Source organism: Equus asinus, chromosome 22 (genome assembly GCF_041296235.1).
Source record: "Equus asinus isolate D_3611 breed Donkey chromosome 22, EquAss-T2T_v2, whole genome shotgun sequence".
NCBI lineage: Eukaryota > Metazoa > Chordata > Mammalia > Perissodactyla > Equidae > Equus > Equus asinus.
The window spans coordinates 69,550,208-69,563,028 of NC_091811.1; the positions used below are offsets into that span (position 1 = coordinate 69,550,208).

Genomic DNA, 12,821 nt, shown 5'->3' on the forward strand with positions numbered 1-12,821 from the left:
CCCCCAAGAACTGGAAAAGTAATGTCTTGGAGGCCAAAGGAAGAGAGAGTTTTGCACAGGAAGTAGGCACTAGTGCTGGATATGAAAAGAAACAGGACACGTGCTTTGGAGTTGGCGGTTAGACCACTGATAAACTTGGCAAGCACACGTGAGAGAAATGGGGAGGATGCAAGCTTGAAGAAGACCAACGAGGTAACAAATATGCTCTGCTCATTTAAGACACACCTGGGAAAGGAAAGAGAGACAAGAACCAGAGGAGGAATTGAGTCAAGGATACAAAACAGAACCTGTTTCTGTGCTGAGTAGACTGCATCAGCAAAGAGGGTACAGCTGAAAACAGAGAAGGAAAACTGATGGAGGGTTATCAGGGTGGGGAGGGAATGACCCGGAGCCCTTGTGGAGAGAATAGCTTCCTTCTGCTCTGAGGTGGGAAGGCGGTGGGAGGAGATAGATGGGGATGCAGGGAAGTCAGCAGACCAGGGTCCAGGGAACCCATTTAACACTGATTACACCCTCGCTCTGCCAGTGCCTCCATGTGGACCACGAAGATGAGCGAGACACCATCCCTGCACGCTCCCTTCTCAAACACTCGCTTCGCTGAAATGAATAAACGGATCTTTAACCTTATGCTCCTTGAAATTCCCACGTGCCCAGCAGTGGCCTTCAAGGGGCAGGATGCTGGGAATACGTCCACCCTGGAGGACTGAGCCGCTGACCTTGCTTAGAATTGTGCTGCATGATGACAACAAAAATTAGTCTGACTTTTAGTCAGTTTTATTATCATCTTTAAACTGTCTATAGAAAATGACCCCTTACTGCCTTCATCCGAGCAGATCTTTTCCGCCCCCGTGCCCATGCCACTCCACCGACGCTCCAATGCCTGCTTCAAGGGTTTAACCCGTTCGTGTTACAGAAGAAAGCGAGGCCCAGATAGGTGAATGACTCATGGACCCACTCAATCCAGAAATGGCAGAGCTGGGTCTGGAATCCAGGCCTCGTGATGCCTCGTTAGCCTCAGAGGAGACTTCCAGCCTGTCTGCCTTTCCAGACTGCAGCCCAGACGGCAAGTTAGTGGTGTCCGAGGAAGAGAATGGTACCCAGAGACCCACTCAGATCCGTCAGGAAGCCAAGTCTTTGGGGGGAGGAGTTAGAAAGAATGACTCTACTGCTCTCATTTTCCTTCTGTTTTGGGGTCAGTGTTCTCCCTTCACAAGACTTTGGAGATCTCTACAACAGATCCCTTTCTTTTCACATCATTCATTGTTCTTTGACAATACTTTCAAACAAATTTGAAGGACCAACTTGGTCTCTGCAGTTCTTAAAGCCCCAAATTGTATTTTCTGAAAGGATGTTGTGTGTGTGCGTGTGAAGGGAAATATAATCAAAATTTACATACGTGATCTAAAAACCTAAGGCAACAAAAAGGACAGCAAAAGAAAATGGAGATATAGGAAAATAAGAGGAGAATGAACCTTGAGAACCTCTCAGTTCCCCCACTACCCTGGCATGTCATGTTGGATATAATATCAATCATATTGTAAATATAAACATGAAGCTTATTTTAAGACATACCATGGGAAAGCTTTACTTAATATAAGCTTTATAATAGCAAAGCTATAATATAAGCTATAATAAATATAAGCTTTTAATATAAGCTATAATAAAGCTTTATTCTCCTGTATGTATTTTGCATGCCCTTCTTTTCATATGTTGGATTTGCTTTAAATGGGAATGAATCAGTGTAAGCACATCACAAAGGCGTGTGAGGCAACAAAAATAACCTCGTGGGTCTTCAGTTATTTACTGTTTGTTTCTCTCAAAGGAAGCAGAGGGAAAACTTTATTAAAAAGATTATTTTGTGGCATAGACTGTTTCTACCTTACTCCAAACAATATGGTCTTGGGTGACAAACAGCCTAAGTTCATTCCCAGGCCTTCTGTCTACTGGAGTTTTGATGACAAGTAAACAAGATAGTGCTGTTAGGTCAGTGACCCTCAAAAACCACTCAATAAATGACGGTAGAAGCTGTCCGGTAGCTCAAGAAGACCTGGATTTGGGTCTACACCAGCTTAACAGAATCAGATATAACTAAAAGACTTTTGGTAACACAGCTAGACTCTTTTGGGGTCAAGAAAGACCTCCTCCTCCTGGTGTCCATTAGGTGATGAACACTTCTACGCAATCTGCCAATCCTCTCTAGGTCTGTCCTTTTCAGCTGGTGAATCCTCCAGAAACAAAAAAGCAACACATAGCGGGTACAGAAACGCGCTTACCTCTCCTGCAGTCCTATGGGCTTCATTTTGAAAGGAGAAGGGCAGACCGAGGTGGCAGCTTTGATCTCAGGAGCGTATCGGCCTTGAGGGTCCACGACCACATTCAGTACCTTCGGGGGCTGCTCATGCTGGACCATGCTGCCGACCGCCTTTGCCTCGGACTGCGCTGGTTGTAACGTGATGGGTGACAGGTGGATCTCTTGATTTTTCTCTTTATCTTGTCTCAAGGAAAGCTGACATTTTTCTTTTATTCTGTAAAGAATCTATAGAAGGAGATATAAAGGCTCCCGTCACATTTTTTCCCACTCAACAACAAAGCATCATCTCCTTCACCCCAATCTAGAAGACAAAGCAAAATAAAGGTTTGATGGTAACACCAGCAAGCAAATCCATCTGGATGGCTTCTCAGTTTTGTTGTATTGAGATTTTTCTCAAAAGGATACACTTGGCATTTCTAGTTACAGTGCACAAATGTGTTAAATCTATTTGTACAGGAATCTATTCCTCAAATATATATTCAAAAGCAATTTAGTTAATTTTATAAAGGTGCCAGGTGTCTGTTTGATCACATGTAAGCTTTTACTCAAAATGACTGAAATGGAAGCTTATAGAAGGAATAGCCACAAAATGTGGGCCTACAACATTTATAGAAACAGAGACCGCCATCGAAGACAACATGTAAGAAAGTCTTGCAAAATATTAATTAAAGGATAGTTATGCTATAACCATGATTTCCTATGTTGGCAGACATCTGCACAGTCATACATTAACTTGAGCGTCTGGTAAATACTTGAAAACCTTACATCTAGGGAATCTATCGAAGAATCATTTGGACAATGAGAATTTTCTTTCTTAGCCTTTCCCTTTTTAAGTTTTAATGCATGTAGAGAAAATCAAAAGTATCACTTTCCTTCCTTCTCAGAGTTCTTTCTGGAATGGCTAATTCAATTTAGAAATGGTAGGACCTTCACCTAACTTTTAAAAGAACTGGAGACTTTGCTGGAACACTCCAATGGACCAGACTGTGAGGGGAGCAAAGCTCGTCTTTCCTGTCCTCAGGCTTCCCTTCTTATGGCCTCCTTTTTTTCCTTTGCTCTCTTAAACATTTATTTATTATTTTTTAAAGTTCATTTTATTTTTCCCAGTTTTATTGAGATATAACTGACACACAGCACTATATAAGTTTAAGGCGCACAATGTGAGGATTGGATATGTTTTCTCTTCTCTTGATGCTGACTCTTCTCCTCCGATTCCTGCAGAAACTGGATGCCCTCGTGTTTCTTCAAGTCCGTCTCCAGGAAGGGACCGGATAAGTTACTTCGAGTGCAGAGCTCACTTGGCCCGTTATCTGCAGTTACAGCAGTGGTGGCGTCTACGTCTCACAGAGACTCAGCCAGGGGGCTCCCCCGTCTGACTTCTGGAGTCTGGTAGCTGAATGAGAGTGATCTTGGATCTTTTCAATCACATTTACTGTAACCAGTCATGAGGCTAATCCTTCCTTTCCTTTTTTTTTTTAAATTCCCTTCAATTCTAGTAAGCTCTATATTTGAAATCTACTGGAAAGATAGAAAGTCTAAATAAATTTTTTTCTTATTAAAGGATGACTAAAGAGAAAAGAAAATTAGAAAAGAATTCACCTGAAATTGTGAAGGAAATAAGTACCTGCGATAATCTATTTCAGGAAAAATTTAGAAAATATTTGTCCAGTATTCTGAAAATATGTTGGTTAAAAAAAAGTCTGTTTAGGGGCTGGCCCGGTGGTGCAGCGGTTAAGTTCGCACGTTCTGTTTCTTGGCGGCCCAAGGTTTGCCGGTTTGGATCCTGGGTGCGGACATGGCACCGCTCGGCACGCCATGCTGCGGTAGGCGTCCCACATATAACGTAGAGGAAGATGGGCATGGATGTTAGCTCAGGGCCAGTCTTCCTCAGGAAAAAGAGGAGGACTGGCAGTAGTTAGCTCAGGGCTAATGTTCCTCCAAAAAAAAAAAAAAGTCTGTTTAATAAAATAAGATTATAACAAAGAATCAGGATGAAATAAAAATGCAACAATCTAAGATGAAAAGGTATCAGGCTGAGATTATAAAGAAAAGAATTCAAAGAACTGAAAACTCAGTGGCAGTGTGTACGTCTTTGCAAGCAATAAAGAACAGAACTGACAATGCAGGATACATAATTGTTGTACAGATGGTGAAGTTGGGAGACTCCTGGAGTGTAGGGCAAAAAATAAAGAAGTGAAGATGAAAACAGGAGAAAAGATAGGATATGGAAGTCAGAGAAGTCACTGTAAATGATAAACCAGGATAAACAAAGAGAAGTGAGCCAGTCACAACTACTTCTTGTTGAGTGCCCACTCGGGCGTCCTGAGAGGCAGGGAGTAGCTGCTATGAACAGAACGGACCACCCTGTTCCTAGGAATTCAGGGGTGTGGAAAGGGGAAAGTTCCTGGTTTAAGAAAAATGTACGTCAATTGAAAGAAGAGTAAATGTGAGAAGAAAATGGAGCGATTTTCATGGCTCGGGGGAAAAAACGCCTATTACAGAGGATGCATGAATCCCACAACTAGACAAATTGATGATCGTGTGTATGAAGCCAACAGAAAGAATTTCTCAAGTTCATAAGGGCACTTCCTGCAAAAAGCTTACTCAAATTTTTGAGTAAAAAGATGACTGAAAATTAAGAACTGAAGAACTAGAAACTGTGATATAAAAGGGAAGTTTGGGGTTACTTAAACACAGAGTGAAAACTAAATTTAGTGATGTCTCAGGTCCAACATCCCAGCTGCCGTCTCAGCCCAACAAGAAAGAAGTCTGGGAGGGCAGCAGGGTAAAAGGAGGGGTGAATGTCTGCTTGGTGAGTTTTTGATGAGGGATATGGCAGGGACCGGAGTTGGAATGGTCCCTAGAGGTCTTCTGACCTAAATACACATTAAAGAAATTGCGGTCCAGCTAACGACCGCAGGGCGCCCAGAGTCAGCAACTCGCCATGGCAGCGCCGAGGCTGACCCGGTTCTGACCTGCGGGTCTGTTCACCTCCCGGCCCTGAGGTTGTGTCCACTCTCCCCTGTCACCGTCCTAGAGACGGACTCTGGAATGGCACCTGCAGCAGAGGCAAATCCCACCGATGGGTTTCAGCACCCCTGGATCTGAGAGCCCATCCTCGCGGACTGAAAGCTCTCTGTGAGGAAAAGGGCTGTGTGAGTATGAGGTACGACCAGAGACACCTGCTGCCCCTTGAACCGCCGGGAAATTAAAGAGAGTCCTTGTCTTTTCTGGTTATAACCCAGAAACCTTTATGCCAGTGGTATTTGTTGACTCTGGCAGGGTAAAGCTCCATCTTAAATTATTGAACACAGTGTGTTCTAATTATTCTAATTGGTGACAAATATTACAGCACAAGAAGAAGAAGCTGCCTGACACTGAGAAGTCGTCTGACCCTTATTTTAATTGCTTTCCCCCGCACTGAGGGTGAACACCCTCGCCCTGTCACAGGGCCTGAGGATGGGGAGGTTTTTAACTTACTGCTTCTCGTCAAAACCCACACGGGAACAATACCAGTCAGATGACACGTGTATGTTGAGCTGAATACATAATTACCAAAGGATGAGGTGAGAGAATTTAAGGTGAGATAGCTTTTTATTTTTTAATTGCAAGCGAGTGATTTTCCTGAGTGAGAAAAGAGAAAAATACATCTGTACTTTTACAGACATACATTTAACAGAAGATCATGTAGGTACTGTATATTCTAGGTTCCTCACACCTAAATATAATACATATCTCGGAACCCTTGCCTGTCTGGTCGCCTCCGGGTGCTGGAGAAGCATATTTCAAAATGAAAATGAGAAAGCCAAGAAGGTGCTGCCTTCTCGACAGTTCTCGACAGGACACCTTTATGGTTTTATTTGTGTAAAACCAGCTCTGGTCCAAAGTCCTTCTTTGCCATCCCCGAGCTGACGTTCCTGACGAGGAACCTTTGCCTCACATTCTCCAGCCCCCTGTTGACGGCAGCCCTGGTTACAGGTCAGCTTCTTGATCCGCCTCTGCAGTGTGTGTGCAAGCTGATTCTAAGCTTTAATCAGGGAAAAGCAGAACATGTAGAACGGATCACACGTGTAAGACACTGTTCCAAACACTCAGGAGAGAGATTGGGCCATCTGACAAGACGTGGAAAGAACTGAAGGGGTCACTGATGGGCAAGAGGGCGGCTGCCGTGGACACAATCGGTAGGCAGGAGTTCTCTCCCTCGGGATGCTGCTAAACACCCCATAATGCACAAGACGGGCCTTCTCCTCCCAGTAGAACTATCCAGCCCCAAATGTCAACAGTGCTGCTATTGAGAAACTGGTATGAGGGATCTTAAAAATCCTCTATAATCTCCTCGTTTCACATTTAATCCCAGAGTGGTTGCATGCTCTGTGGAAAGCTAGAAATAAAGTCTAGGATCCAGGTTCTGACTCACACCTGTGATCACCCCCCTCCACTCTTCCCTCTATACCCACACCCTCTTCCCAAAGTCTCTGGAAAAGGGCGTCAGAGACTTTTCTCTGCACTGATCGAGATCTGAAATCGAGCATATGCACATTTCTCCACGGGAATGCACATTGTTTCAAAGCTCACCCTGAAAGCTTACCACAGCAACGGCTAGTCAATATTCCTGACTTTCCATTTAAGAGCTTGACTCTTGGGGTGCAATGAAGTCACCTGATGGTTTGAAAAGGAAAAGAGAGAGCAGCACTGAATGAGAGAGCTGTAAAAGTCAAACTACAGCAAGAGGAAAGAAGAATGGCAGGGAGAAGGGAACCAGAGGAATAGGGAAGTGCGAGGACGCTGGAAAAATCCCATAAGCTCCCTTGCAGCTTATAGTTTTCATTAAAAAAAATCTCGTAAGTAGGTAACACCAAAAACCATATGTTTGGATTAAAATACGTTCAGATTTTAAAAAGATGTCACCAACTGACAGTCCATACACTCCTTCACAGGTAGTCTGAAAGAGTTCATCCATTCATTCCTTTCAGTTGAGTAAACGTGAATCAATTGCTACTGCATTCCAGAAACAGCACACCACCCGGCTTCTGGGAACTCGCAGGCTTCCGGAAGAGACAGGCGTGTGTAAATTGTGACCAGCACAGGAAACTGCGTGCAAAACAGAGGTGGCTGCACAGCAGGTGTGGCATGGCGCCCCTTTATCAGCTCTGCCTGGGTGGTGTCTCTGGGTTATACGTGCATTCTCATCTGTTACTGGACTCCTTTGTGGCCAGGAATAGACGTGCATGAGATAGAGCGATAGGACCTAAAGGAGCCGGAGTTTAACTCCTCTTCACGCGGAATCACGGCAAACAGCCCGGACTTCAATCCAGACAGACTTGGGTTTGAATTTCATCCGCTCCTCTCAGACACCAGCCCCCACAACATACCCTCCCACTGCGTGTTCCTGGTCAAATCACTTATCTTCTCTGAATGTTGGTTTCCTCATCCTAAAATTAGGAAGCTGAAACACATGAAGTGTTCATGCCTAGAGCCTATAGTTAGTGATACTGTACTGTTTACTTAAAAATTTGCTAAGAGAGTAGATCTTATGCTATGTTCTTATCACAACACAAAATACTAATAATAAAGGGGGCGAGAGGAAACTTCTGGAGGTGACAGATAAGTTTATGGCATAGATTGTGGTGACGGTTCCCCAGGTGTATCTTATCTCCAGAGTCATCAAGTGGTATACATTAAATGTGCACAGTTTTTGTATGTCAATAATGTGGTTTAAAAAATATATTGTGTTTAGTATCAGGCAGTAAATTTAGAACCAGTAAGTGTGCATAACTGGAAGAAACTATTATTGTTAATATTATTATTTGATTATTATTTAGAGGGTTGTATCCTTAGCTGAATGGTTTTTACCAAAACAGAAAAAAATTGAAAATTAGTTTGAGACACATGCCTACTTTGGAACATGGTTCTGCAACCAGATCATGCCAGCTTAGGATCTAGTCCTGGTTCCCTCAAACCCTAGGGATTACACGTAACAAACCAGAACAGCGTGCTGTGTCCGTCCACCTCAACACGCATGTACTGCTCGGGCTGCGGCAGGTGGTCTGATCCAGGATCTCCTGCCTCAGCCACCAAGACCATCACTAGAGAAACTGCCTGACACATGGATGGCTCTCCTGCGAGTCCAACACGCCAGAGCTTTACTGACCCAAACAGCTGTTTTCATGTGTTTTCTAAAATCGTTTTCCAGAAGCAAGCTGGCTTGTAGACATCTCCACTGACATTTCATAAATACCTTTGCGCTTGTTAATAAACCTCTAAGCACATTTGAAGATCTGATTGAGATGATAAATGCTCTTCTTTCTATTATTTATTCAAGTTTAAGAATAATTCTTCTTAGTAATAAATTTCCTCCACCTAAAACAGACTGAATGGATTAGAAATTGCCCACACATTTTTTTCTTGGAAAATTGTATTTATCTATTTGTCACTCTACCCACTCTACATTCACATTTGAGAGGTGCTAAATAAGTCTCACTTTTGAAAATGTCATGCATGTCTAATTTTATGCTTGGCAACATAATTTTTTTTATTTTATGGAAAGTAAACAATATGCCACATTTCAAAAATTTTGCCAAGCCTTATGTTATTGTTATATAGCACACTTAGTCCACCATTACAGCAATTTACCAATATAAATGCATAATAAAGCCACACGCTTTTCATTTCTATGGTATGTAGGGAGGCTGGATGCAAATAACAGTTATTTGATCTTTCATAAATATAATTAATACCATAGGGAAAATTCTGAGTTATATCTTTCCTTTACCATGGAATCAACAAAATTATGGGAAACAGAATCAGAATATACATGTTTGAGAATCACAGACGTGGTAGTGTCACTATTCCTGAGAGACTCAAGTAAGAAACCTGCTTTAAATCAAGATCATTATCAAAAACATTGGGGTGTTTACAGTAGGAGCCCATTTTAGAGAGTCACGTTTGACTCGCCCCGACTGTGAACTGCTGACCTGTCAGGGCTAAGTTGCACCAGATAAACTTAAATTCACCTGAGTCTTGTCTATTAGGTAGCATTTATTTTTCTATCAATATTAACTCCTTTCTACGTACTGCTGGTTCCTCTGTTACTTTTTTAAGTGACTCTTTCATATTAAAATTTAAGATAAGCTTTGAAATATGTCCTTCTACTTCTGTCTTTTATTTATTCAAGAACTATTGGAATACAAATCAGAAGTGTTGCCTCTCCCTCCTCCCCACGTCCAGGAGTTGGGGGCCCCATCCCTAACCCACATAACCTAGGAGTCAGCCTTGATCTCTTTCTCTCCTTCTCCCTGAGAATCAGTGCTCAGCAAGGCCCGTGAGTTCCGCCTATGGAACTCTTCCCTTCTCTCCCCACCGACTCGGGGCCACCGCATCTTTCTCATCGGCTTACAGAGCAGCCTCCAGCAGAGTCCTCTGCTCTCACACTCGCCTCGTGCTCTGCCCCACACACTCTCCACTATCTCGCACACCCCAGGTCACAGCACAGCTCTGCCCCACTCGGCTCCCACCGCTTCCTGAACCCACAAAGGCTCAGCTCATTCCCTCCCCAGCTGTTCCGCTGCCCCGTCCTCTGCCTGGGGGCCCTTCCCCATGTCTTCATGGGTCTCAGATTGCTCTGCTCCACCCACTCATCAGTATGTTATCTCTTCGTGGCACTTATTTGAACTTTTAAAAAAATTAATAGACTCTATTTTTTTTTTTTTTTTTTTTTTAAAGATTTTATTTTTTCCTTTTTCTCCCTGAAGCCCCCCGGTACATAGTTGTATATTCTTCGTTGTGGGTTCTTCTAGTTGTGGCATGTGGGACGCCGCCCCAGCGTGGTTCGATGAGCAGTGCCATGTCCGCGCCCAGGACTCGAACCAACGAAACACTGGGCCGCCTGCAGCGGAGCGCGCGAACTTAACCACTCGGCCACGGGGCCAGCCCCAATAGACTCTATTTTTTAAGAGCAGTTTTAGGTTCATAGAAAAACTGAGCAGAGAATATAGTGGTGCATGCCTCCTCCCGCTCCTCCCCAGACGATACAGTGTCATTCTGCCCCCAAAATCTGCCGGGCTCCGCCTACTCATCCCCCCAGCCCCCAGCCTCTGGCAACACTGACCTCTTCAGTGTCTTGGTAGTTTTGCCTTTTCCTGAATGGCATACTCTTGGAACCATACAGCATATTCACGATTTGATTGTAAAACATTAACATATTTATTGCCTGTGTCCCCTCTAGAAGGCAGACTCCTGAGAGCAGGAGCTTATCCTCTCGGTCTCTCCTTCGCCCTCAGCACAACGACAGACCCACCATGACCCTCAGCAGCAACCCGTGGACTGAATGAATGGATGAGGCGACCCACCAGCCCAGGAGACGGAACTCACCTAAGCTTTGGAAACATTCCCTTCTCAGCTTGTTCTAGTAACTTTGGAGAAAACTCATCTCGGTTTCTGACTTTCACCTTGCTGCTTTGCAAATACTGGGAAAGGAGGAGCTGTCCCACCCCCGAGTGGCTGAGGGTGTGGCCCCCACGGCCCTGCGTGGGACAGTGTGTCCTGCAGGGTTTATCTGGAGCGCATCCCCACGGGAAGGCTGGCTCGGCCCTGCCTCCCTCTGCCCTCTGCTCACAGCCGCGCGGGGGCGGCGTCCCACGTTCCTCCGTCCTCACCCTCGCTCTTCTGAATCTTACCATCTACCCCTGCACAACCTCCGTTCTCATCGCTCTCTGCCTCTACATTCTCCTTCCTTGCCTCTGTTTTCACCTGTGAAGAGAAAAACACCCTCACTGTGACGGATGAGACAGAGAACGGCATCGAGATTCCCTGAATTAAGGAAAAGAAGAACCACGTAGTCTGAAGTGCCATTAACCAGAACAAGGGCCACGTCCCAAAGCACTGAGACAGCCCAGACGTCTCTGCCACAGTTTCCATAGAACCTCCAACTTTCTCTCGCTGAAATCATTTTTTCTGAATCTCCACCATTCAGTATATAACAATCCATTTTCTTACTCAGTTCTCAAGTGATCCTTTTGTTTATTGTGTCACAATTTTTAGAAATCTTCTTTCTCAATGCTTGGGCCATAGGAGGCACCTCTGAATTCACGATGATGGGAGCTGGCCACCACCGATGCCCAGACTCGGGGAAATGTGCCATCCTCACCCTCCTAACGGCCTTCATTGTCTCACATCCTTCAAATTTACACCTACCCAGCCTGTCTTTCCAAACTGAGCCCTGCTCTCTCTAACAGAAGCCCTTCCCAGCAGGGGGAGCACAAAGGAGCCAAATCCAGACAGACACCATTGCTGACAGTGGAAGGAAGTAACACGATGTATTTTGGGGGGCTATGTAAAAACTAAGGAAGGAAAGTTTCTAAAAATGTGCAAAATTAAAAAGAACATCGTAAACAAGAAAAAATATTAAAACCCATTTGTAAAGTTCAAATATTTTAGGTCACATCACAGAATTTTCAAGAGAACAGGAAAATTCTATCATTTTGTTTGAAAGGTAGCTCATTCGACACCAGGTAGCATTGCCTACTTTAGTGGGTTTTATGTTTGTTTTGGGTTTTATTTTTTAAAATTAGAAATATACGTTGAAAGGCTACACATTTCTAATTTGTAATTTTCAGAGCTTTGCAGAGAGTGGATGCTTTTATATTATTCATTCACCTAAAAATCAGCTGGTAGGGGATTGTTCAGCCTTCGAGTCTGTAATCATCTCCTTTTCATGCCTGGAATTTCATAGAATGCTTTCAAGCTCTTTAAAAATAAGGAAATCAAACCCTTCTAAGTAGTAAGCTTCCCCTAAGACCTATTGCTTTTCAAATTTTTTCCCGAGTTCCCAAAGATATAAAAGAAGACACAGAGTAAGCCCAAGGTGTGCCGTGGGACTTGCGTGACTTCGAGGCCTTCAGTGACTTTCCTCCTCAGGGCTGATAAGTCACTAAAAGCCTCGGCCCCTCACAGCTCGTCCTGCAGCCCAGAGTCCACAGCTCTGCAGGTTTTCCTCCAGCTGTGTCTCTGCTGTCAGAGATGAAACATTCCCCATCCAACAGGATCAGAGTCCCCAGTCTTTTCGGCGTTCATTCGAATGGCAATGCATCAAATAACATTAAGCAGTGGGCTCGGCAGAGGAAAATATAGAAAGAAGCACACTTACCATCAAACACGTTACTATAATAACAAAGATGCTGAGAAAAATGACAACAGCATAAAATCCTTCTCTGCTCCAGATTTTGTCCGCTTCATGCTGCCCTTGTAAAACATTTTTCTTTAAAAGCAAAACAGAAAGTCCGATGTTAAAGGAGAGCTCGAGGATGCTGGCGTTCTTATCAGACTCTAAGCATACTTCTAGCTTTCTCCATTCAGTGGAGTAGAACACACCTACAGCCCCCACTGCGAGCTGCTCTCAGCCGATCCCGACGAGGCAGTGCCGTCCCCACACGAGACACTGATCTCCTGTCAGAAGCAAGCTCGCCCCTCACCGCCTCTTGGAAATTCCCCCAACACAGGTGAGAGAGTGCTC

General features: G+C 44.2%; 1 protein-coding gene across 5 annotated transcripts in view; it reads right to left on the minus strand.

Annotated features, from left to right (window-relative positions):
• The window catches only part of PTPRR (protein tyrosine phosphatase receptor type R), a 213,168-nt gene that overhangs the window by 79,798 nt on the left and 120,549 nt on the right, over positions 1 to 12,821 (minus strand). For 3 of the 5 annotated variants that reach the window (XM_044756166.2, XM_070494835.1, XM_070494834.1), the window contains exons 5-6: positions 12,456 to 12,566; positions 2,274 to 2,536 (exon numbers count right to left, since the gene is read on the minus strand). In XM_044756166.2, the coding sequence (XP_044612101.1) occupies positions 2,274 to 2,536; positions 12,456 to 12,566 (374 nt within the window). The remainder of the gene's footprint in view (positions 1 to 2,273; positions 2,537 to 12,455; positions 12,567 to 12,821) is intronic. The other 2 variants (XM_044756167.2, XM_070494836.1) reach the window with 1 other exon arrangement.